The 27735-nt window shown below is 39.0% G+C and overlaps 1 protein-coding gene across 1 annotated transcript in view; it reads left to right on the top strand.

The window, feature by feature from the left end:
* Positions 1-27735, top strand: part of neb (nebulin) — a 255644-nt gene that overhangs the window by 49859 nt on the left and 178050 nt on the right. Inside the window, exons 26-39 of the mRNA XM_048598817.1 lie at positions 1662-1766; positions 3952-4059; positions 5692-6003; positions 9689-9895; positions 10541-10645; positions 12430-12537; positions 13938-14249; positions 15153-15359; positions 16537-16641; positions 20438-20545; positions 22474-22785; positions 24107-24313; positions 26082-26186; positions 26949-27056. Of these exons, the coding sequence (XP_048454774.1) occupies positions 1662-1766; positions 3952-4059; positions 5692-6003; positions 9689-9895; positions 10541-10645; positions 12430-12537; positions 13938-14249; positions 15153-15359; positions 16537-16641; positions 20438-20545; positions 22474-22785; positions 24107-24313; positions 26082-26186; positions 26949-27056 (2409 nt within the window). The remainder of the gene's footprint in view (positions 1-1661; positions 1767-3951; positions 4060-5691; positions 6004-9688; positions 9896-10540; positions 10646-12429; positions 12538-13937; positions 14250-15152; positions 15360-16536; positions 16642-20437; positions 20546-22473; positions 22786-24106; positions 24314-26081; positions 26187-26948; positions 27057-27735) is intronic.

Genomic DNA, 27735 nt, shown 5'->3' with positions numbered 1-27735 from the left:
ACGTCTGCGGAACAACAAACCAGCTCGGCAAACCAACCAACCTCAACACCCACAACCCGAGCTACAAATCTATTCCGAAACCTTAGACATAGGTTAAGTCAATGGAAAAATGATTCTGATGGCAAAAATCAGCAAACGTAACAACATAAGCACATAACAAGTCGGATCAGGAATAGCCATTCAGCCTTTTGACCCTGCTGTGTAGACAATAAGGTCATGGCTCCATGAATTCCATTTTCCCCCAGTCCTTGACTCCCTTGTCAATCAAGTGTCAGTCAAACCTGGACTTGAATAGTCAATAACCAATCCTCCCCTGCTCACTGGGGAGTGAATTCCACTGACTAATGATCCTCTGAGGAAAAAAAAATTTTTATCTCCAACTTCAATGTGAGGTCACTTATTTTGAAACTGTGCCATCCAGCATTTAACAACCCCTTACCATGTTAAGCTCTCTAGAACTTTGCATATTTCAATAAGATCACCTCTATTTTTCTAAACTCCAATGAGTATTGCTTAATTGCTCAACTTTCTCCATAAGACACCCCCTTCAACCCAGGAATGAGTCTGGTGAATCTTATTTGATCTATTTTCAGAGTTTCAAATATATGTATGCAATTACATGTAGCCAAAATTGCACACAGCAGTCTCAATAATACAGCTGTAGCAAGACTTGCCTTTTCTCTCTCCAGACCCCTCCCAATAAAAACCAACAGTCCGTTGCCTTCTTCATTACTTGCTGTGTCTTCAAGCTGACTTTTTATTATTAATGAACAATGAAGCTATGTCCCACTGTACCATAGCATTCTGCAGCCTCTATCTGCTTAAACTATATTCTGGTTTTCTAATCTTCTTGCTAAAGTGGACAATTTCACATTTTACTATATTATGTTCCAACTGCCAAATTTTGTCCATCGACTTAACCTATCAATATCCCTTTGTTGATAATCCTTGCATCCTCCTCAGAGCTTGCTTCCCAATTTATCTTCGTACTTCAGTAAATATAGCTATAATACAGTTGGTCCCTTCAACCAAACTATGACTATTAATTAAAACTAGTTGAAGACCAAGCACTAATCTCTTCAATACTCCACTAGTCATAATTTGCCAACCTTAACTGATCCGTTATCCACATTCTCTGTTTTGTTTAATTGGTCAGCTTTGTATCCAATGTTAACATCATATGCTCTTATCTTGTGCAGTTGACCTTTCACTGTTGACAGCATCATAAGTAATCCCAATATTGTCCTCAGGTTCTGGTAGATTTGCCTTTTGGAATCACTGGTAGTGATTAAGAGGAAGAACAATGATTGTTTTTCTCTTCTACCATACCTTTTCTAACCACGGCCTCAGACACGCTGATGAAGCATGTACCAAGGTCCAGCTTTGAAACGTTTATGATCCAAGTGGCATGTGGCAGATCGAGAAGTGCTACATGTTTGGATACTTTTTAAACCATCCCACAAGCAATGTAATAGTGTGCAACATTGCTACTGACTCATATTTGTGAAAGACTCAACATTTGTCTAGTCTCCTCATTTACCTGTACATTTACCACGCTTCATTTCTCAATGCTAACAACTTATGCTGAACATTAGTTGTATAATGCTAACAATTTCTTAAAAATCAGTCTCATATTTTTGAATTTTTGTTTTTCCATTTAGATCAACTACAAAGCCAAAGGAGAGAAGATCATTCACAAGTACACTTATCCACCTGATGTGCCAGAGTTTATTCAGGCTAAAGTCAATGCTATTAATGCCAGTGATGTAAGTATATATGGCTGGATCTGTTCAAACACTGCAGCCACCTTTTTCTACCAAATGGAGTTGAGGTCATCCATGATCCAGCTGAATGAAGGAGCAGGCTCATAGAACTCCTGTTGTTGCATTACCGTGTGGCAATGGTTGATTATGAACAAACAAGTGATAGTTAGTAGGCATTTCATATTCAACAATATTCAAAGTGCAACTGTTTGAATGTCTCAATAGTATTCAGGGCATACGCCTAATAAGCATGCTAGGGAGTTCCAGTATTTCAGACATATTTCAAGACTCACATTCCGGTTCTCAGATTATCCACTTAGCAGCTTATAATTGATGCTATTTCTTTTAATGAGCAGGAAAATCATGGGATGATAGTGTAGAAGCAGAAAGCCTGAGCCTTCAACTCCAGATATAGACAGGGTGGTTAAAAAAGCACTTGGTAGACTTGCCTTCATTGCTCATTCCTTGAGTATAGGAGTTGGGAATTCATGTTGAGGTTGTATAGGATACTGGTGAGGCCACTTTTGTAATTCTGTGTCCAGTTCTGGCTGATCAGTTAAAGGAAGGATATTATTAAGCTGCAGAGGGTTAAGAAGAGATTTACCAGGATGTTGCTGGGTATGTACGGTTTGAGTTATAATGAAACGCTGGCTAGGCTGGGACTTTTTTTAACTGGGATGTAGGAAGTTGACAGGCAACATAGAACGTAGAACATAGAACAGTACAGTACGGTACAGGCCCTTCAGCCCACGATGTTGTGCTGAACTATTATCCTACTAAGATCAAACTACGCTGCATACCCTACATTTTACTGTCCACCATGTGCCTACCCAAGGGTTGCTTAAAAGTCTCTAAAGTATTCTACTCCACTACCACTGGCGGCAGTGCATTCCACATGCCCACCACTCTCTGTATGAAGAACCTACCTCTGACCTTCCTCCAATCACCTTAAAATTATGCCCCCTGTAATAGTCATCTCCATCCTGGGAAAAAGTCTCTGGCTATCCACTCTATCTATGCCTCTCATCATCTTGTACACCTCTATCAAGTCACCTCTCATCCTTCTTCGCTCCAATGCCAAAAGCCCTAGCTCCCTTAACCTTTCCTCCTAAGACCTTCCCTCCAGTCCAGGCAGCATCCTGGTAAATCTCCTTTGTGCCCTCTCTAAAGCTTCCAAATCTTTCCTATATTGAGGAAACCAGAACTGAACACAATATTCCAAGTGTGATAGACCTGACAGAAGTTTATAAAATAATAAGAGGTATAGATAGAGTTATATTTTTCTTTTCTTTAGAATGGGGATTTCAAGACCAGGGGGCACATTTTTAAGGTGAGAAGAGAGAGATTTCAAAAAGACACAAGAGGCAAAGTTTTTACACAGAGGGTGGTTCACGTGTGGAATGAACTTCCTGAGGAAGTGGTAGATGTGGGTACAATTGCAACATTTAAAAGACATTTGGATAGATACATGAATAGGAAAGGTTTGGAGGCATAAGAGCCAGGAGCAGGCAGGTGGGACTAGTTTAGTTTGGGATTATGTTCGGCATGGACTGGTTGGACCGAAGGATCTGTTTCCATGCTGTACGACCCAATGGAATCAATCTTGATCTTATTAATGTTAAAATATTGCTGGAAATGAAAACCTGGTATTGGTAAAAGTGACCATGACATTGTCAGATGATCATGAAAAGACAATTTATTCACTAATGTCCTGCAGAAAATGGTAAATACTGTCCCGAACAGGACTCCAATATGGCTGTCCCTTAATTCCCCTCTGATGTGACCTCGCAAGCCATTCCATTGTACCAAAACTAGGACAGCTAGAGGTGGTCAGTAAATGGTGGCCTTGCTAATGGTGCCTACCTTGTAAAAGTAGATATTATTCTAAAAAGTCTCCTTGTTGCACAAAACAATACTGTCAGGAGATTATTGAGCCTTTTCCCTTCAACATGGCAGCATTTTTTTGCCAAATTCTAGATGCCTTGTTTTCGTCTAATGCTCCATGGATACAACCAAAGGGGCTGAACACAATATGTGGTGATGGGAGTTATTTGTCAATCAGAATGATTACACAACACACCAAATAATATACCACCTCAGCTCAATATATCTTATTTCATATAGTCCTGAATCTTGCCAATGTGACCAGCCTTTTTTTGAATAATTTAAAGCTCATTTTCCTTTGCAGAACTGCTACAAACAAGCATGGAAAAAAGATTTATCAAAGGGCTGTAACATTACTTTTGATGCTATTCCAATTATTGCTGCTAAATCTGCCCGGCATAATGCCAGTGATGTAAGTATGTAGTGTTCATACTTTTAAATGTACTTTATTATACTACTTCCCTCTCATAGTACTTTATTTGCCCATTTTCATTCATCTTGTGTTGTGTGGTATGGATAAAGTTATTGACCTTATATGAGAAGTATGGGAGAACAGAATGAAAAAAAAATTCACAAATCTTGTGGAAGGTCAAAGGTTAGAACAAAACTTAGCCTCACAAAGTAGCTTGTCCAGACAGAGTATTTGATGAAATTTCATTTAAGGTATTATATAGGTGACAGGGCTTAGCCATTGTTGGACCAATTGTCTGTCAAGAATCAGGGACCATAGCTGTTGAGAAGGAGGATTGAGTCTTCAAACAATATTAACACTACACTCTAAATGTTATCGAGATGAGATAGGGAAAGAGGTTAATGATAAGGGATCAACAGGAAACAATGGAGATAAGTCCATAATGGAGGGAATAGGCATGGCTCAAAATTTCCTTGGTATTATGTTTGTAGTCACAATTTTGACACACATGTAGAAATATCTGAGCGTAAATGCATTTCTACTGCATTTTCAGCAAAATTAGAGGGTGGAGTGAAATATGTTTGGAGGAAACTTCCATCCCATCTCTGGGTGGAATAGGCTTGTGTGTGACCTTTACTTACTTCACATCCTGTTATGCATCATGTTCCTGAAAAGACATTTGGACTAATGGATAACAAGTTGTAGAGCTGGATGAACACAACAGGCCAGTCGGCATCAGAAGGGCAGGAAAGCTGACGTTTTGGGTCTGAACCCTTCCTCAGAAAAGGGTCTTTCTGAGGAAGGGTCCAGACCCGAAAAGTCAGCTTTCCTGCCCCTCTGATGCTGCCTGGCCTGCTGTGTTCATCCAGCTGTACACTTTGTTATCTCAGACTCCAGCATCGGCAGTTCCTATTATCTCTGAACTAATGGATAGGCGCTTTTTAATGGCCCATCATCACTTTTACCTCAAATTTCCCGAGCAGATGTAATGGAATATTAGGGATAATTCTTTGCTTCAGGAGGATATTCAGAAAATGTGAGCTGGTGAATTCAGGTCTCATGTCACAGATCTTTGCCCAATCTATGCTAAGTATGAATCTGAACCCATCTGCTCACTCTTTTTTGCTTTCTAAGCTGGATGTGAGTGTGCAATTGAAGACAGTGACTTGATGCTTTTTGACAGGAACATTAGGTTGTTTAATATCTGCAGTTTTCTGCTGTGATACTGTATAATACTGTACTAATAAACAAGTTTAATCAAAATGAAAATTCAAGACTGAAGAAAAATCCTGTCTTCCTTTCTTTTAAAGAGAGGTAATATACAACTGTGTTTGGAAAGTGTTCATACACTATTTTATAAAACACTGCTTAAAATAAATGTGCTAAGTTGCAGTGGAATGGCAAATAAGAAAATTTCAAAGAAGGATGTTAGGCAATATCTGAAGAACAATTTTCAATGTAAATGTCACAATGTTTGTTGAGATTATTATTAATTGCTTACCAAAACCCAAAACTGTTAATACTTTTTCTTTGTATATACACTTGTTTTTTTAATGGTGATGTTGCTCCGCTGCTGAGATGAGTATTTGTGTTGTACCATCTCCTGCAGTAACTTGAACAATTACCTTACAGGTGAAATACAAGAAAGCTTATGAGCAAGAGAAGGGAAAACATTTTGGCTTCCAGAGCCTCCAAGATGATCCAAAGCTGGTCCATTCCATGCACGTGGCCAAGCTCCAGTCTGACCGTGAATACAAGAAAGACTATGAGAAAAGCAAGACCAAATACCACACACCACTGGACATGATCAACATTACTACTGCCAAAAAGTCCCAGGAAGTGGCCAGCAGCAGTAACTACAGACAGCCAAGCCATCACTATACTTATCTGCCAGATGCCATGAGCCTGGAACTGTCAAAGAACATGATGAAAATACAGAGCGATGTAAGTTTCTATTATTGTATTATTTAAATATTTATCATTATTTTAATGGCGAATGACTACAGAAAGCTGCAGCGCAGAATGATTTGGATCTGTGCATGAATTGATAAAAGCTAGAATAAAGTTCAATGGGTAATAAGGATGGCAAATGGAATCTTGGCCTTTATTTCCATGGGAATGGAACATAAAAGTAAGGAGGTCTAGCTAAAAACTATATAAAGTGCTACTCAGACCACAGCTGGAATATTGAGAACAGTTTTGGTCCCTTTATCTAAGGGAAGGCATACTGACACTGAAGACAGCCTAAAGCAGGTTCACTAGGTTGACCCTGAATTTGGAGTGATTTTCTCATGAGGAGAGGTTGAGTAGGTTGAGCTTGTTCTCCTTGGCATTTGGAAGAATAGGAGAAGATCTTATTGAATCGTACATAAAATTCTTATGGGGCTTGACAGGGTAAATACTGAGAGAATATTTCTTCTTTTGAGTGAGGCATCACCCATTTATGACAGAGATGGGGAGAAATTTCTTCTCTCAGTTGGTGGTGAATGTGTAGGAATCTTCACCATGCAGGGTGTTGAGGCTGGGTCATTAACTATGTTCATGTACAGGCAGATTTTTAATCAATAAGGCAATCGAGGGTTATAAGGAAAAGGCAGGGAAGTGTGGAGTTGTGGATTATCAGTTCTCACTGATCTCAACAAATGGCAGAGGAGATTCAATCAGCAAATGACCTCCTTCTGCTCCTATATCTCATGGTCTTTCTTTCAACTGTGAGCACGAGAGGCTTCAATTTCCAAACAGATCAGGAGTTCTTCAGCACTTCAGCTAGGCACAATTGGTAGCATGTGTGCTTCCGTACACAGGGAGAGATGTAAAAGAAATAATCTGAGAATTTGAAAACAATAGCAATTGAAATTGTTTTAAATGAAATGAAGGCTGCAAAAGTTATTCATCTCTTTGTTTAAAGTCAGAGAGTCAAATCTTATAAACAGAAGTTTGCAGAGATAGTTCATAGTATTTTCCCACATTCAGAATTGCTCTGAGCTAGAGTTTAAATCAAATTGGAGTCTTAGAGTCATAGAGATGTACAGCACAAGGACGGACCCTTTGGTCCACTTGTCCATGCCGACCAAATATCCTAAATTAATCTAATCCCATTTGCCAGCATTTGGCCCATATGCCTCTAAGCCCTTCCTATTCATACACCTATCCGGATTCCTTTTAAATGAAGTAATTGCACCAAGTCTTCACCATCTCCTCTGGCAGCACCACCCTCTACATGAAAAAGTTGCACCTTAGGTCACTTTTAAATCTTTCCCCTCTCACCTTAAACCTATGCCCTCTAGCTTTGGACTCCCCCACTCTTGAGGAGATTTAGGCAGAGATTAATCAACAAAACATCTGTTATTTGTGTATCACCTTAAATATAGTAAAACATCTGTAATAATTTCAAAGAACCATTAACAGTCAAAACGTGACACTGAGCCAGAAGTTTTAGGGCAGTAATGAAAAGCATGAGAAAAATAAATAGTTGGAAAGGCCAGAAGACCATCCTAAAGAATTAAAAGAAAGAGCGTTGAATGTTTAGAGGTTTTGGAGACAGTTCTAAAGCTTAGGGCCTAGCAAACTGTAGCCTTATCCACCAATGATGACATGAAAGAAATCCAGATGCACGGCTCCCGAACTGGATAAAGGTCAGGCTTTCACAGGATTGTAAATCTTCAGAAGGTTTCAGAGATTAGGAGCAATGACATTAGCAAACACAAATTACAGCAGAACAATGAATCAAATCAGTTCCAGAGAATGCGAGGAGGAAGTCTAGTAAGTTGATTAGAGGCCAAGTAGTTAAGGGACAAAAAGCCAATGAGGAAGATATACTGCATTGCCCAAAAAGGATGGATTTGTAATCAAAGCGATTGAAAAGTAAGTTAACTCTGACTTTAAATGAAAACCATTATAACACTCATATTTGTATTGGTTTAAGGAGGAGATAGACAAGTTTTTAATTAATTAATAAAAATCTAGAGTTGTGGCAAATGGGCAGAGAAATGGAGTTGAGGCTGAGATGAGATATGCCATGATCGTATTAAATGACAGTGACAGAGTAGGCTCAGTGTGCTATGATGCCTATTCCTGCTCTCAGTTCTTGTAATAGTGAGTGTATGAAAAGTTAGTTAACTGAATGTTTGTTTATTGAAAATAGAGGAAGTGCTTACTTGTTACATATGGTTTGTTAATTTCTACATGCAAAAGTCTCAAAAAGTCTTTTTCCTGAGGTAAGTTAAAGATACGGTACAACTCCTGGAGCCAACATAGCCAGTTCTGGGTCTTGCTAGATAGGAGCAGGTGTTAGACACAGTGATAAACAGAATTCAATCCGAAAGTTCCGAGAGAAACAAAACAAGAGAATGCGCATGGATTCTGAGATATTTATAAAATAATGAGGGGCATAGATAGGGAGAATAGCCAAGGTCTTTTCCCCAGGGTAGTGGACCCCAAAACTAGAGGGAATAGGTTTAAGGTGAGGGTGAAAGATGTAAAAGGGACCTAAGGGTTCCTTAGGTCATCAACGTTCCATCAACGTTCTCAAACAGAGTGTGGTGTGTGTACGGAATGAGGAAATGATGGAGGCGGGTACAATTACAACATTTAAAAGGCATCTGGATGGATATATAAATAGGAAGGGTTTGGGAGGATATGGGCCACACGCTGGCAAATGGGACCAGATTAGTTTAGGATATCTGGTTGACGTGGACAGATTAGACCGAAGGGTCTGTTTCCATGCTGTACAGCTCTATTATTCTACGACTCTAGACAAACAGGGCCATCTTGGAATTGATGTTTACAGACCCCTGACAATGGAAATCAATTAAGGAAGATGGTCAAGACTGCAAATTTTTGCTTTATTGGCTGAGTCCTAGAATATAAAAGCAAGGAAATTATAATAGAATTGTCTAAACAATCAGTAGGCCACAGCTACAATACTACATAACAATCTGGTCACGACATTATGAAAAGAATGAGATTACAGTCGAGGAAGTACAAAAATGTTTTCCTTGTTGTCAGGAATATAGAATTTCAACTGTGGGAAACGATTGGATAGGCTGTATTATTTTCTTTGCATGGAAGACGCCAAGGGGAGATTTAATTGACGTGAAGGATTTGAATGAAGTAGAGGAGTAGTCTTTTAATTCAGAGTGTGGATCTGGGTCTGGGACTTGCTGACTGTAACAGTGGCAAAGGCAGAACCCTCATTGCATTTAAATAACACTTGGATAAGCATTTGAGCACTTGAGGTTGTAACCTACAGTGCTGTGGACTATGAGTTGGAAGTAGAATGAGTTTAGATAGCTTTTTCTCAATCAACAGAAACACAAAATAGGCTGAATGGCCTTCTGCAGAGCCATAAATTGTCTTGTGTTTCTAATCCACTGTATGGTTAGGCCAAACGATTCTGTGACCCAAGTTCCTATCAATAGAGTTGATGAGATTTACCGCATACTGCTGTGGAAAACTCCATAACAAGACAGGTATTCTCTCAATATCACCATTGTTGGGAAAATGATGACCTATATTAAAATTTGTTGTCTCTTTGTAAAACACATGAGCTGTGTGATTACTGTCAATTTGGTAGCAGTGTTGGCATAATTAATATTCCATATTTAAATTGATTTCTTTTTTTTTAAAGAACCTGTACAAATCTGATTACAATAACTGGTTGAAAGGCAGTGGCTGGAGTCCGCTTGGCTCGATAGATGTGGAGAAAGTGAAGAAAGCTGGACAAGTACTAGATGAGCATAGTTACAGGCAGCACCCAGGTAAACTCAAGTTTACCAGTGTGCCTGACTCCGTTGAAATGGTGCTGGCTAAAACCAATGCACTACAGCTTAATGATGTAAGTGGGTCTTTACAGAATATCATTGTTTATATTACGTTTCACTTTTTCCGCTATCCTTCAATAATTTGTGCTTTTGTGGGCATGATTCAGCTACAGGCAGTTTGGGAGTTCCTGCCCAATTTCTTTCATATCATTGCCACTCAATGTTCAGTGCGAAGTAAGCTTTTTGTGGGCAAGGAAGGTCTTTACCAGATTCTCCCTCAAATCTTCAATAATATATTGCATTTCACAATGCTGCTTGCCTAAGGGAGCCACCAAAAACCTGACAGAATGTGCTGGCGAGTTGGAATGTCAGCTTCTGCTCAGGTATGACCAGCATGAAAGGCCATTATATTCACCTTCGTGAAGTACAGACGTGATGCTACTGGTAGCACTGAATGGATTTCCTACTGGTACCAACTGATTTTCAAGTTCTTTGGTGTTCATGTATCTCAGAAGCACTCTCTGGAGTTCCTTTGATAAACACCTTCCCGTTATTATGTCACTACCCAAATTTCCCAGCAAGATCTATCACTTTTGATAATGAGCTAAGTGATTCCCCAGTCTCCCATCAAAACTTAGAATCCCTATGAGAGCTACTACTTGAAAACACTATTTGCATGCAAGTTGGTGTTCTTCTTATAACTTAACTTTACTTTATAGAAACTATACAGATCTGGTGGAGAGAAGATCAAGCACAAATACACCTTGCCATCAGACGTTCCCCAGTTCATTCAAGCTCAATGGAATGCAGTTAACCTCAGTGATGTAAGCATTTGTCAACTTGAATTATTTCTCTAGTGTGTCACAAACTATTTAATTTTAACCGTCTTAAGGACTGGGATACCAATTTGAATGAGGGTTAAGTAATATTTGTCCTTTTACAATGCAATCCCTGAAACACCTCCATTCTTGGTGTGAACCTTTGCAAAAATCTTTCTCACATTATTTTTAAGTTTCCCTTCTGTTCAATTTTTAAATATTAAAACTGTATCAAATGGAGTTGTATAATCACCAACGGTTATAATTCAGGACTTTTCTGTTAATCAGCCTACTTGCAGAGATGATCTTGAGAATTACAGTTATAATTTGATTAGCTTAATTGAATTAGTGGTATAATTTATCAGTGGTCTATACAATTTTATATGCAATTTATTCTTTATGAATATCTATTAGACAGCTGCGGAAAATGTCTTTCTGTAGAGGCAAAGTCAGCATTACAAAGGTCGTATTTTCAATAGTTTTTATTCAACATCAAAAGTATATATCTGAACTGTGTTTTCTTAAGATTTTTAGCTGCAGTCTATGAGTCCTAACTAAACTTTAGGGCCAGTTTTTAGCTACCATGGTGAATAACTTGATTTGGAAAATTTCTTCACTTGATGGACACTTCTCAGTAAAAAAATACATTAAATCATAATAAATTTTCATTCTAGATGTGAAGATGGTGGAGAGGTGAGAGGGCATGGAGTGAAATTGGGTTCTCATACTCTCGAGGCAGATGCTAAATAGCCGCAAGTCGGAAAACCTACCTAGTACTGTGGGTCTTGGCGAGTTTTAGATGATTTTTGGTCCTCTAGACCTCATCCCTCACAATCTCTTACCCCACCAATGCTACGTGTCCCCTTATAGTCCAATGCCAGCTGATCCATCCCCCAACACCCCCATGATTTTCATATCCTTTTATTTCAATACACAATATCAACATACCCTGTATCCACCATGAGAAGATATAAGATCCATGAAATAAAACTATCTTCTACAAATCTAATGCAGTTTTCATTATAGCGTACGGATAGTGATGACAATACTCCCATCTATGAAAGCGTCACAGATTATATTTAATGGTAATACAAAAGCAAAATACTGGAAATGTTGGAAATCTCAAATAAGAACAAAAAGTGCTGGAAAAGCTCAGTCAGTCAGCCAGCATCTGTGGTGAGAGACAGAGTTAACATTTCATGTTCTGAATGATCTATGTTCTGATGAAAGGTCATCAACTTGAAACATTAACTACGTTTCTCTCCATGGATGCTGCTGACCTATTGAGTTTTTCCAGCAAGGTTTTTTTTTTAAACACTTACTGACAACTGTAGGGATTTTTCATTTTGCAGTTTAAAAAGCAGGAACTTTTTAAACTTTAGACCTTATCTGACCTTCAACAGCATCATGTCTATTCCATTAATTTGTGACTTCCAGTCTAAAGTGAACTCAGTTTGAAATCATTGCTGAGCCTTTCAGATGCTAAAAATATCTGTGCTTAACACAGATGCACCAATGATCTAATATTGGTTACAGGACATAATTGGCAGAGTTTTAGGATTTTGGTTCCTTTCCAATTCTTAGCTGGACAAGAATGCTCAGCTCAGGCGTGGGAAGCAAAAGAAAAAAGGTAAATCAGAAGGAGTTGGAGATAGAGAAGTGAAATTAATGCATGAAAACATATCATAGTCTTGCTACTGCTACAGATATTTATGCTGCATGATGTTTTCCAATATTTAAGTCTTCAATAAATAGTGTATTCTCATTAAAGTTTCTCTAATCTTTTACAGAATTGCTATAAGAATAAATGGAAAAAGTCACTAGCTAAAGGATATCATCTTGAGCCTGATGCAATCCCTATTGTTGCAGCCAAATCATCAAGACGTATTGCTAGTGATGTAAGTGCCTAATGTGCCTAATTCAGTAAATGCTCACAGATCTGTGATCTCTTCCTCATTCCCAAAGAACTGTTAGACATGGTCGTTGTGACTGAAAAATATGAATTAGGAAGAGAAACTAGTTAAGGTTCTCCAGGTGAATGAATGTGTTAAATGTGGGTCAGCAGCTCAATATCGTGAGTGTTAGGAATGAGCTAGAAATGAAAAAAAGACACAAAAACTAAAATGACAGATAGTTAGAACACATTTCAGAAACCTCATGAGTGAACCAGCAGAGTTAAGATGGAAGGAGTGTTTGGCAGACAGAACTTTAGAACAACAGTGTATGTAAAAGGATATTGTTAGCTGTGAGATCAAACCCCTGAAAGGAGATCATAGAATCCCTACAGTGTGGAAACAGGCCATTCAGCCCAACAAGTCCACACTGGCCCTCAGAGTGTCTCATCCAGACCCATCCCCCTATAACCCACCTAATCTACACACCCCTGAACACTACGGGCAATTTAGCATGGCCAATCCACCTAATCTGCACATCTTTTGACTGTGGGCGGAAACTGGAGCACCCAGGGGAAACCCACGCAGACACGGGGAGAATGTGCAAACTCCACATAGACAGTTGACCAAGGGTGGAATTGAACCCGGGTCTCTGGTGCAGTGAGGCAACAGTGCTAACCACTGAGCCACTCTGCCACCCCATAATGTGATAGCCAATTTGTAGATGATGATCAAATTAAGGAAGAGGTATTTAGTAAATACTTTCCATTGATCTTCAGGGACTGCAACTTCAAATGGTTAAGTGTGAGATGAATGCTGTTTTGCAGAAAAAGAAAATTGTAGCTAAAATAATCAGCCATAAAGGAAATAACAATACCATGACTTGATGGATGGAGGTGAAGAACAATATTACAAAGGCCCTAGGTATTTCCAAAATCTATTATAAGGATACGCTCTGGAAGATTGGAGATAAATCAACCTAAGTATCGATGATAGAGTGGATATTTGATCAAAAGTTCACCTTGGGATTAAATGCATTACCAAGGTTATAATTGCCCAGGCCAGTTCTTTCCAGGGTGGGAATAGAAGGAAATAGTGTTCAGAGGGATAGGATGTAGATGGATGGAGGACAATACAGGGAAATGATCAATGGCTTTACCTGTAACATTTTCTACTTCTTGCATTAAGGTTGTCTTATTCTTGACAATTGCATTAACAAACCCCTATCACCCCCACTATCTACTCAAAAATCAGTTTATTTGGTGATTCACAAGATGTGTATCCAATCAAAATGTCAATTAACTGTTGAATATAAATTATTGATGTAACAGCTTATGAAAAGGAAGCTCTAGTGAATGAATCTTAAAGCTCCAGTTTGTTTCTAAATCCATTATTATTGATTCCAGTACAAATACAAAGAGGCCCATGAGAAAGAAAAGGGCAAACATGTTGGTTTCCGCAGTTTGCGAGATGATCCAAAGCTGGTCCATTCCATGCACGTGGCCAAGCTTCAGTCTGACCGTGAATACAAGAAAGACTATGAGAAAAGCAAGACCAAATACCACACACCACTGGACATGGTCAACATTACTACTGCCAAAAAGTCCCAGGAAGTGGCCAGCAGTAGTAACTACAGGCAGCCAATCCATCACTATATCTATCTGCCAGATGCCATGAGCTTGGAACTGTCGAAGAACATGATGAACATACAGAGCGATGTAAGTCACAAATGAAATGAGAAATTTCAATCAATCATCAGTACAGCAGCTTTCCATTTTCCAGCCAGAACAGATGTTCTTCATTATCAAACACACAGAGAAAATATGGGGGCAACTCAGCAAGTCTGGGAACAGAACATTCCTAAAAAAGAGCCATATTGGACTCGAAATGCTAAGCCTGTTTCTCCATCCACTGATGTTGCCAGCCTTGCTATGTGTTTCCACCATTTTCTCTGTCGGTTTTAGATTTTTCTAGCATTCAGAGAATTTTGCTGTTATTTGAATACTCCTCAGTTGGCTGGCTTCACTCAGTCTTGCCTCTGGCCAGAGATAGGTTTAAAACCTATGCCAAAAGTCTGAGTTGACCTGTGAGCTGTCAAAGGCTGGCAAAGTGACATGGGAAGACATGGGTGGTGAGCCAGCTATGGGAAGGATGTATTACAGGATGTCCACCTGGTACCTAATAGAGCTGTTTATGTGGCCAATTAAAGGCCACTTCCTACCTATGTGACATTTGCCAATGGGTTTGGGTGCTCGGCTGAGTGGGAATGCTGTTCAGCAAAACCTGGTGGATTTGCATTGGAGAAAGGGGGTCTGCTATTTTTTAGTCCATGGAGGGTATCACGCCCAGGAGCAATGGCTGTCACAAATGGAAAAGGCACCAGTTGACAACTGAGAATCCCCCAAACCCCGTCTGCAGTGGCTGATTTATATCTCATTTGCATTTACCTGCCTTAGTTCTATGTATCTCCATAACTTTACCTAACAAAAATCTGAATCTGCAAAGCTCCAATTGTTCCTGCATCATACTTTTAGATCATCATACTTTCCTGTAAATGCACTTTGTCCATTTTAATGCTGTGAAATGGGCTCAAATATTTCTGTAACTCTCCATTTTGCCAGAAACTGTACAAACAAGACTACAATTGCTGGCAAAAAGGAACAGGCTGGTTCCCGCTAGGCTCGCTTGATGTGGAGAAGGCCAAGAAAGCAGGAGATGTCCTGAACGAACATAAATACCGTCAGCATCCAGACACGCTGAAATTCACCAGTATCCCTGACTCTGTGAATATGGTCCTTGCCACAAGTAACACCAAGCAGCTGAATGAAGTAAGTGATTCTGTTCTTACACTGAGATATATGGTCTCCAGTTAATTGTTATGGATGGCACAATGCTAGAAGATAATGATATTGAAGTGTAAATATGGATTTCTATCTTTGCAAGATGGAAGCTTGAGATAATCATAGCAATGTGAAGAAGGCTTGCCCTTGAATTTCCTATCCTGGGTCATTTTCATTCCCTGGTTCAAATCCAACTTTGGCTGGACCTAGAACCAGAAAGAGGGCGGCAAACATTGTTACACTCCAGGCATTACTGAAATTGTATTTTGGACAACTGCCTAAAGTTCACTTGGATATTTGGGGATGGTGAAAAGTGAGGGAGAATGGAAGGGTGAGAATGCCTCAAAAATGGTGAAATATCTGTCAACCTGTCCTGGAGTTATTTCCAACAACTCCCAAACAAAACCCATTGGTAGACCTCTTGTGCAGTCCCTCCCCCTCCACAGTGGGTTGCCCAATGGTAGGTGAGAGTGAGAAAAAAATAGGAATTTCATCTCTATTGAATGAATACACTGAACCCCGACCTAGCCAGGCACACACCTAATACAGTCAATTTGGGAAATCCCAGGATAATGTGGAAATCTGATGGTATATCTGATGTACTCAATCTTCACATTAATTCCTATTTCCTCCAGCCAGGGAACTCAATGTATCCCATGCCCTCTGTAACAGAAATCTCCACAATGTTCATTGGTTTCTATCAGGGAAATTTGAGAAGAGAAAAGCATTTCAAGTGAACTCCTTGATTTTGATAACACATTTATAAGGCCTAGTAATAAATTTCTGTTCAGAATTCTTATGCTCAATTTGTATTGTAGCAAATTTGTGAAAAATGATAGGGTGGATATTAGAAAATTAAATTTGTTGCCACTTAAAATTTTATCAAGCGGTGAATGGGCATTCTAAATGGTGTCCTGATTCTCTTACAGTGGTCCTCAGATAATTTGGTTATTGAGGAATAATGAACATGAAAGCTTGTTTGAAAACCCTTTTTTGTCATGAGGGAGCATTGGCAAATAAAGAAATCTCAAGTTAGATGTGGGTCTCTTTGGATTTTTTTTCACAAAGATGCAGATATTAATATTAAACTTTTCAGAAATAATTGTTTTGTTTTTGCATGGTCCATTGGCTTTCATTCAACTGCTGATGATTTTTGCACTTTCAGATTAACTACAAAAAGTCTGGCGAAGACGTGAAACACAAGTATACTCTTGACATTCAATATCCACCATTCGTACAAGCTAAGGTCAATGCTCATAACTTAAGTGACGTAAGTACCGAGAAGGATAACATTGAAGTAGTTCACATGAATATTTCAGTAACAACTAGGCATTTTCTTTTACTGAAGAAAGGAATTACTTCATTCAGAGGCTGGAGATTCTCTGGAGTTCTCTACCTCAGAGAATTATGGAGGTTCAGTCATTCAGTCAGTACAAGACACAAATCAATAGATTTCTAAATTTCAGGGGATACAGGGAAAATAGTTTGGAGTTAGAAGGTCAGCCATGATCTAGTTGAATGCTGGAGCAGACTCGAGGGTGTGAATCATAGAATCACCAAATCCCTGCAGTGCAGAATGGTCACCTCCTGTATCTATTTTCTATGTCGCTAGTGTTTTATTGGCCAACTGCACATCATTTCTCAATAAACCTGCAATAAAATCATTTCTGCAGCACAAAGGTCAACATTTGGCTTGAGGAACCTAATGGTTAACAGCTCATCTGATAATTCCGCTGGTGCACATTAGAAAGAAAAGGTTGAATAAACATGCATCACAAAGTGAAAAGAAATTTTAAAGGAATTTAAAATTGGTACCTGACTGTGGAAAAACAAAGTTTATCACATAACTGGAAGCTTTTCTGTGAAATATGGCCTTTCTATAACTCCTGCATATCCATTATTGCCCTGATTCGCAAGAACTTAGTCTGTATGTACAGCAAGTAATTCAGAAAATTAATGGAATGTTATGTAGTCATAGAGTCATAGAGATGTACAGCATAGAAACAGACTCTTTGGCACAACTCGTCCATGCCAACCCGATATCCTATAAACCATTCCTATTCATATACGCATCCAGATGCCATTGAAATTTTGTAATTGTACCAGCCTCCACCACTTCCTTTGGCAGCTCATTGCATACACGCACCACCCTCTGCCCCTTGGGTCCTTTTTAAACATTTCCCCTTTGACCTTAAACCTATGCCCTTCTTGTTTTGGACTCGCCCACCTCTGGGAAAAGATTTTATTTATTTACTCTATCCATGTCATCAGCCTTTGATGCTCCAGGGAAAATTGCCACAGTCCATTCATTCTGTCCCTATAGCTCAAAGCTCCAACCCTGGCAACATCCTCGCAAATCTTTTCTGAACCCATTCAAGTTTCACAACATCCTTCCTATAACAGGGAGAACAGAAATGCAAGCAGTATTCCAAAAGTGGCCAAACCAATGTCCTGTACAGCCGCAACATAATTTCCCAACTCCTGTACTCAATGCACTGACCAATAAAGGCAAGCATACCAAGTGCCTTCTTCACTATCCAATCTACCCGTGACTCCACTTTCAAGGAAATATGAACCTGCACTCCAAGATCTCTTTGTTGAGCAACACTCCCCAGCACCTTACCATAAATGTATGAGTCCTGCCCTGATTTGCCTTTCCAAAATGCAACACCTCACATTTATCTAAATTAAACTCCATCTGCCAATCCCGGCCCATTGGCCCATCTGATAAATGTCCTGTTGTGCTCTGAGGTAACCTTCTTTGCTAGCCTCTACACCACCAATTTTGGTGTCATCTGCAGACATACTAACCATACCTCCTATGTTCACATCTAAATAATTTAAATAAATGACAAAAAGACATTGGACCTAGTACCGATCCTTGTGGCACTCCACTGGTCACAGGCCTCCTGTCTGAAAAGCAACTCTCCACCACCACTCTGTTTTCTACCTTCCATCCAGTTCTGCATCCAAATGGCTAGTTCTCCCTGCATTCCATGAGATCCACTTGCTAACCACTCTACCATGAGGAACTTTGTCGAATGCCTTACTGAAGTCCATATAGACCACATCCTCCACTCTGCCCTCATCAATTCTCTTTGTTATTTCTTCAAAAAACTCAATTATGTTTGTGAGACATGTACAAAGCCATGTTGACTATCCCTAATCAGTTTTTGCCTTTGCAAATTCATGTAAATCCTGTTTCTCAGGATTCCCTCCTGAATGTCATTATTTATTGTGCTAAGAATGGGATACAAAAGTTGGGAGATTGTACTTCAGCTGTACAGGAGACTATTGAAACAATAGCTGAAATGATATATACAGTGTCAGTCTATTTATTTAAGGAAGGATGTGAATTCAGAAGGTTTACTAGACTAATACCTAGAACAGGTGGGTTGTCTTAAGAGGAAAGGTTAGACAGGCTTGGCTGGTATTCTCTGGAGTTTTGAAGGGTAAAAGGTGGCTTGATTCAAACATATAAGATCCTGAGGGGACTTGACAGGATGGAAAGGATAGTTCCTCCTGTGGGAAAACCTAGAACTAGAGGTAACAAAGACAGAAATTGCTGGAAAATCTCAGCAGGTGTGGGAGATGTGGCAGTGAGTTAAACACTAAACAAGAAATCCAAAGAACTGCGGATGCTGGAAATCAGAAACAAAAACATTCGGCCAATCAAGTCTGCTTTGCCATTCGATCATGACTGACATGTTTCTCAATCCCATTCTCCCGCCTTCTCCCCGTAACCCTGATCCCCTTACAAATCAAAAATCTATTTATCTCTGTCTTAAATACACTGAATGACTTGGCCTCCACAGCCTTCTGTGGCAGTGAGTTCCAGACATTCACCACCCTCTAGCTGAAGAAATTCCTCGTCTTCTCATTTCTAAAAGATTGTCACTTCATTTTGAGGCTGCACCCTCTGGTCATAGTCTTTCCTACTAGTGGAAACCTCTTCTCCACACCCATTCTATCAAGGCCTCTCAGTATTGTATAGTTTTAATGAAATCCCTCACATCCTTCCAAAGTCCATTGAGTACAGACCACAGTCTTTAACCATTCCTCAAATGACAAGTGCTTCATCCCCAGGATCATTCATATATACCTCCTCTTGGCTGCCTCCAAGGCTAGCACATCCTTCTTTAGACACGTGGTTCAAAACTGCTCACAATATTTCAAATGCGGTCTGACCAGAGCATTATTACAACCTCAGCAGTACATCTTTGCTCTAGTATTCTAACCCCCTTGAAATGAATGCTAACATTGCATTTGCCTTTCAAACTGCCAACTGAATCTGCATGTCAACCTTAAGAGAATTCTGAATTAGGATTTCTAAAGCCCTTTGCATTTTAGATTTCCAAAGGCTTTCCCAATTGGAAAATAGTCTACACCTCTGCTCTTCCTACCAAAGTGCACAACCTCACACTTTCCCACATTGTATTCCATCTGACACTTCTTTGCCCACTCTCCTAGCCTGTCCAAGCCCTTCCACAGCCTCTCTGCTTCCTCAACACTACCTATCCCTCCACCTATCTTTGTGTCATGCCTTGTATACAGTGCACAAATTATTAGAAAATTAAGTGCAAGACATACTTGTTTTTTCTCATCTCTAATTTTCCAATAAGCCCCTATTCCATATAAACCTCCAATGGCAGTACAGGGTTTTCGAAAAAGAACTGACTCTTGATAGTTAGACCTATATTTGAAATAGTTGAGTAGTGCTCGTATATTTCTGTCATATTAAGGAATATTAAGACCATTAGTTCTGGGCCATTGGAGAGAAAGACTTGTTTCATCAAATCACATTTTTCCCATGATAATGACTAGAGTTTCAGTGTTTGCTTTACTTGGTCCAACTGTTCTCTGATCTCTTCTACCCGTGATAACAAGGCAACTATTTAGTACAAGTTGCAATTCAATGTGAAATACTATCACAATCAATTCTCAAGCTCTTCAAATCTCCATGGTGTGTGACCATTTTGTGTATGACTTGGTAAGAATGCTACATTACACATCATAACCATTAACCAAAGCTATCCTAAAATTATTGTTCATGTTTTCTTTTCAAGCAACGCTATAAGCAAGCCTGGCTAAAGACAATAGCTCAAGGCCATGATATCCGGGAAGATGCCATTCCAATTGTTGCAGCCAAGGCTTCAAGGAACATTGCCAGTGATGTGAGTAAATTTGTTTTATAGTCTAATCAAGACCATCTAATTCACTTAGTATCTTCCTTTGCTCAAGTCAGTGACATAGCCAAGAGAATCTATTAGTGTCCTATACAAAAAAAGACTTCCCATTAGCTGCAGAAACAAGGACCATGGGTCCCAGATTTAATATTTTGGATAACAGATGCAGGACTGATATAAGGAAGTACTTTTTCGTGTAGCCAATGGTAATGGTCTGGAGCTTACTGCTAATGAGAAATGGTCAATGACTTCAAAACAAAATTGGGTGGTAATGTAAAGGAGACAAACTTGCAACATTGTGGGGGTAGTGAAAAAGAATGGGGCTAAATGGATTGCAATTTGAACTGCTAGCATAGATATGATAGACTGAATGGTCTCTTTCCCTGCCTTGTATTACTCTGTAAAATAGATTTTCAAAAGGCAGCTAGAATTTAGGCACATGGAATTTAAGATAATTCAATGAGATTGATTAAAAACATTGACAAGTGGTATTTGGCATTGACTGGTGTAGTGAAGTGATCTGGATCTGGGTATAGTCAAAACGAAAGCAAATTTGCAGTTTTTGTTATCATGAATTGTGAAACAAAGAAGAAAAATGATTTTAAAAGATTAAGCAAGTAGGATTATTGATAGCAAATACGGTTTATATGAATTGGTCATACAGTTTTTAATGGCAGATGGGTTCACAAATGTAGTGGAGAAACAGAAAGGGGGATTGTATATATAAAATATATAAATCAATATAAGTTAATTTAAGCACTAAAAAGCTGTCAAAATGTCTAACGGGATCATGTTGTTGTCTCATATTGAGGCAAAGCACATAAAAACTAGGCCAGTTGTTGTATTAAACAGTGAAGTAATAATGCTTACTATTGACTTTGAAAAGAACCTACAAAGATCCAACAGTATCTGTGGTGTGCATCTTATTTTTTCTGATGCCTGTTTAACATCTGAGCCTAAGCCAAGCATTTTGGGTGGGATCCCAAAAGCACATCCTGTGGAGGAGAACTGAATCACTAACAGTAACGTTTGCACTTCTGTATGGCTCATGTCTGGATTTCTGAAGCTGCTGTCATTTTCAGCGGAGTAATAGCAGTCTAGGGTAACGCGTTCAACATCACTGCCATCAGGAAATCCAGACAGCAATTTCCATCATTCAGCAAGGTGGTAATGAGAGGAAAACATTTGAAATTAAAGTAAAAAGAATGAAAGGGAGATTAGTAATATTAATTTGCATGGAAGGCTGTTAAAATTTTCACTTTTTTTGCCATGAAATATTGCTAAAGAAAATTGGTGAATTATTGTCCGTGGAATTCAAATAGCTGCTTCAAAAATATAAAAATATTAAAAAATACGGGGTACAAGTAAGACTTGTGATTACGGAGGGGCTTATTTGGAGAAAACAGCAGTTGAATGAAATATTTCGAAGCTGGAATGTGGAATGGCCTCCTGTTTCAATTTAATGCCTCTATACTCATGATGCTAGTCCCAGTGAATTATTTAAATTTTAGTTTTGATGTAAATGCTAATCGCAAATTAATTTCATAGCAGAGATGATACACAAGGCTATTTACATTGTGCATCTTAAGAGTGAATGAACAAAAAATAATCCGCCCATAATACCTGTTAGAATCATAACAAATATGCAGAAAGCAAGATGCATTGTACACCTCTCCACTGAAGAAAATGTATAATTAAGAAAGATTCTGATTAACATGGAATAAACAATAAGAGCTCACTATCATGCATTTAGATCATCGTTGGAGCTTGTATTGCTAAAAAAGTGCATTTTATTGAAACTTTTCATCTTGTACACATTAGGGCAATTCACAAGAACACTGAACTACAAAGAGAAACTGTAAGTTGTATAGCACAGTTATACTTGATCATATTAATTTTCTACTTTATCATTACAGTATAGATACAAAGCAGCCTATGAGAAGGAAAGAGGTAAACACGTTGGCTTCCGCAGCCTCCAAGATGACCCCAAGCTGGTCCATTCCATGCACGTAGCCAAGATTCAGTCTGAACGTGAATACAAGAAAGACTACGAGAAGAGCAAGACCAAGTATCACACCCCGCCTGATATGCTCAACATTACCTCTGCCAAGAAATCCCAGGAAGTGGCCAGCAACAGCAACTACAGGAATCTAATTCACAACTACACCTATTTGCCAGATGCCATGAGTGTGGCATTGTCCAGGAACATGATGAACATACAGAGTGATGTAAGCAAACCCACTTTACCTCATGAAATAAATCTGTTATATTATTGAAATTCAGGATAGTATCTCTCTCTCAGGATGAAATAAATATGCTGTCTCATTCACCCCTATTAAGTACTTAATTAAGGATTTCTAGAAAAGAGGCGATTTGGAATTCAAGCAAAGATGAGGAATTTTATTTATGTGTGGAGATTTGGGAGGCCAGGCTTATTATCCTTAAAGCAAAGAATGTTACAGAGAGATTTAATATAAGTGTTCAACATTTTAAAGAGTTTTAACAGATTAATTAAGAGGACCATTAACTAGAGGAGACAGTTTTAAGATAATCAACAAAAGAAGTAGAGGGTAGGTGAGGAGAAACCTCTTCATCCAGCAAGTTATTATCTGGAACTTACTGGCTGAAAGCATCATAGATGATTTACTAGCACCACCTGTTTTGAGCCTTTCGATCATGTGGTGGGCTATTTTGTCCTGGAGTGAGAAAGAGACAGGTATTGAGGGAGTGGCACAGTTGTTACTTTTGGTGCAACTGGGGACGTGTCCCAAGTAAGTGAGTTGGCAGCACAGAGGGCATGCAGGGTTAGTGGTGTCATAGTTTGGGATGGACAACAGCAAATGAGAGAAGGGAGATAGTAGGAACTGCTGATGCTGGAGAATCTGAGATAACAAGGTGTAGAGCCGGATGAACACAGCAGGCCAAGCAGCATCAGAGGAGCAGGAAAGCTGACATTTCAGGTCTAGACTCTTCTTCAGAAATGGGGCTGTAGCAAATGAGAGAAGATGTTGCAGACAACAGTATGAATGATGAGTGTACAAGTAAGAGATCAAAGGGTCACACCATTGTTGAGGATGTACTAATCAAACCTAAGATACTGTTGAATCTTTCATCAGTTAGAAGGTTTTAATTGATTAATATGTATATGTAAATCCGTGAATTCCTTTGAAGTCACTGTCCTGAGAGAACTAAAGATTTTATCAGTGTAAAGAAGAGGTGACATTTTAGAACAGACAATGCATGTCAGGTGTGAGGCCTTGTTTAGAACCTGTTTGTATTTTGGTTTGGAGTCAGACTGGTTTTATTTCTAAAGTAGGAATTTATAAAATGCCACATTAACTGACTGTCTATAAATTGTGTGCTTTTTGAACAAAACAGAATGTATCTGTAAATACAAATTCACCCCATACGTTCACCTGTGTGTGTGTGTGTGCGTGTGTGTTATGCATTTGTTTATGGGCATTCCAAAATGCAAATAAAACAGTCTGTTGAATCTGCATGTTTGTACTGTTTCACTCAAAAGGATCCTTTTCTGATTTCTATCTGCAGAACAATTACAAATCGGATTATAATACCTGGTTTAAAGGTCTTGGCTGGATTACTCTTGGCTCCTTGGATGTAGAGAAGGCAAAGAAAGCAACAGACATAGCAAGTGAGAAGAAATATCGTCAACATCCAGAAAAACTTGCATTCACAAGCATCCCTGATTCTCTTGAAATGGTTTTGGCTAAGAGTAATGCACAGATAATGAACAAGGTAAATGTTACAATGGACATAATCTTTCTCTGCATCAATTTTTAAAGTTTCAAGTCACAAATTTTCCATTCGCCTCTTTCCCCTGAAGAACACAAGTCCACAGATGAATCTCAGCTAAGTCATTTGATCTTCTCATGCATCTTCTGAGCATACTGAGTAACAAATAGAAGCAATAACTGATTCATTCATAGCTGTAGGCAGCTAAGCTAACTGTACAACTGCAGCTGTAACCCTTACTAGTACGGAAACAAAGTCTTGCATTCAAATAAAACCAACTGTGTGATCATCAGACATCCAAAGAAAGCACATAAATTCAACCAAGTACTTCTCAAAATGTAATCCCCATTGTAAGGTATGAAGCCATAGTCAGTTAAATCTAGTTATGTATTGCTTGAGGATAACCACTCCACAAGCGTGGGGCAATGTGAATAGGCAACCTTCATGAAATACCACAACAAGTATCGGAATTGAGTCCACATTATTGGCTTTATTCTGCATCACATCGTAGTCATCTAACCTAACCAGCTCCCGTCCTTGTTGTGGTATAGGAAATGTGGCATTTAATTTGCAACAACAAAATCCCCACAAACAGCAGTTGATACTGACCAAACAATCTGCTTGCATTGTGATGTTGATTGATGGATAAATATTGTCCAGGACACACACCAGGGATAACACCCCTTGCTCTATCAAAATAGTGCATAGAATTTTCCAATTCCATCTGCAGATCTCACGTAGGGTGGCACGGTGCCTCAGTGGTTAGCACCTCTGCCTCACAGTGCCAGGGACCCGGGTTTGACTCCACCCTCAGGTACTGTCTTTGTGGAGTTTGTACATTCTCCATGAGTCTGCGTGGGTTTCCTCCTGGTGCTCTGGTTTTTACCCACAGTCCAAAGATGTGCAGGTTAGGTGGATTGGCCAAGCTAAATTGCTCCATCGTGTCCAGGCATGTGTAGGTTAGGTGGATTAGCCCTGGGAAATGTGGGGTTACAGGGATAGTGGTTTGGGAGTGGGTCTAGGTGGAATGCTCTTTGGAGGATTGGTGTGGACTCGAGGGGCTAAATGGCCTGCTTCCACTCTGTAGGAATTCTATAATTCCATGAAAGAGTGCAGCTGCCATTGTAGTGCTCCTTCAGAATTGCACTAAAGTTTCAAATTGATTTTTGTGCTCAAGCCCTGGAGGTGGATTCGAGCCCAGAGACTTAGGTGAGAGTATTTCTGAGTTATAGCTGATACAAAACTCACACACGTATATATTCACACATGCACACGCGCACGCACACGCGCGCACACATGATAGGTTCCAGAGCCTAATGGTCTGCATGGGTTGATGCTTTTTCTAGCGTTACCAACTGGACCACTCATGGCAGAAGTGGAAGGAGTGGAACTGGGCAGGACTGAGTCTGTTCTTCTGATATTTCGCACAATTATCCACGCTGAAAGATAAAACTGCTGTTACGTGAAATGCTAAGAGATGCCTGACTGAAGGTGACTGCTGTCCTGCTCTTGGAAGGATTCTTGCCCTCAATACAGAACCTTCCAGTTCCCACCACTCCACAGAATGACACGTTCAAGCTTAGAACTTATCTAAAGATCTAACTGCAGCAGGGAGTTATGATCTACCATAGGTTGAGTTAGAAGGTGCATCATCAAACGGTCAATTGGTAAAGCCTTCAAAATAGCCACTATCTTGAGCCCTACTCATTCAACTTTTTGACAAGTCACTTTCTTTTAATATCATGGGAATCATTCTTTTACTTTTTGACAGAAATTATACACTCAAGCTTGGGATGAAGATAAGAACAAAGTCCATGTTATGCCAGACACACCAGGAATTGTGTTATCCAAAGTCAACCAGTTGAATTTGAGTGAGGTAAGTCATGACTGAATTGTGGCAAAAAAAGTGAAAATAATCTACGGCTTCTGTTGTGTGCATGATCAGAGTGTGATTGCTGGTGAATCCAATTGCTTTGAAAGTTAACCGATTCCTTAGCAAACACCCATGTTGAAATTGTAAAAATCATAGCTTCATGTGAATGGCAGAAGCAATACTAGGTAAAGTTCCGTGTTGGGAGGTTTGAGGTCATCCATTTGGAAAAGATAAATTGGGAAATTGTCTTAGTGGTGAGACATTGGGATCTGTAGAGGACCAAAGAGATTCAAGTCTCATTACTAAACCAAAAGGTGATAAAGTAAGCCAAAAAATTGGGATCTTTTTCAGGAGAGATAGAATCCAAAAATGAGGGAGCATATTTAGATTTTAGAATTAAATGGCAGGTAGTATTTATTTGGCTTGAACAGTAGATTCACTGGAGTGATACTAAGGCTAACCAATGAGAACAAATTGTCTTTTATCCCCTTGGGTTCAGAAGGTGATCAGTTCTGGTTCTCTTAAAAAGACAACGGAATTTGATAAGATAAGTTGGTGGAGGAATCCAGCACATAAGGATATAATGTTAAAATTAATGCTAAACTATTTAGGTGTGAAATTAGAAGGTGCACAGAAATTCTTGAAGGATTAACAAGTATTTTATGATAAAGCAGATTATGGGATCCAGTCCGTAAACTTCACTTGTAGTCAGATAATGAGTGTTGATATCGACTCTCTATCCTCATGTTCCTTTTGTTTTTAAAGAAATTATACAGATCTGGCTGGGAGAATGCAAAGAAGAAAGGCTATAATCTGATGCCTGATGCCATTTCAATAAAAGCAGCAAAGGCCAACAGGGAGATAGCCAGTGATGTAAGTTTATTTTTCTGATGTTACCAGGTATCATTTGATATACAATTATTCCCCAGGAGAGCTGAGTTTCAGTGTTTTCATATAAACCATATAAATGTTTCCATGCAGCAGATACTATTACAGTCATTGTACAGAGGATGATGGATGATTTGGATAATCTTATTTGTTGTTTTAAATTGATCTTCGTTTGTAGTTGAATCATTACTGTGTGTAAGCATTGAAAAGTATTTTTCCTTAGTTTTCTTATAACTAATCTTTCAGTTTTAATTCTTCAGGGTTCAGAACTCCAGAATTTCAAAACCACAGTATAATCCTGAGAATTATAATATTTTGTGTTTTTTTTTTATGAAAATGAGTGTTAAAAACTTCAAACATTTAAGTGTTTACCTTTAGTTTTTATCTATTCAGATTATTAAATTAATCAGCCTTTGAATCATAATTAGAATGTTGTTTATTCAATTGCAATTTACCCATGTTAATTTTCATCCCATGACATTTGGGCTAATCCATTGGTCTCCAGAACACTGGGCTTTTACACAAGTATGTATGGTAGAAATTGCAATACATATATTCTTTACGTTTGATTGAATTATAGCCTGTAAATTTAATCCTAGCATTCTTATTTCTTATACAACAAGGTATAGAGCTGGATGAACACAGCAGGCCAAGCAGCATCAGA

This window comes from Rhincodon typus, chromosome 7, assembly GCF_021869965.1.
Source record: "Rhincodon typus isolate 14 chromosome 7, sRhiTyp1.1, whole genome shotgun sequence".
In the NCBI taxonomy this organism is placed as follows: domain Eukaryota; kingdom Metazoa; phylum Chordata; class Chondrichthyes; order Orectolobiformes; family Rhincodontidae; genus Rhincodon; species Rhincodon typus.
Note: the sequence above shows the minus strand (reverse complement) of the source record. Positions and strands in the feature narration are given on the sequence as shown.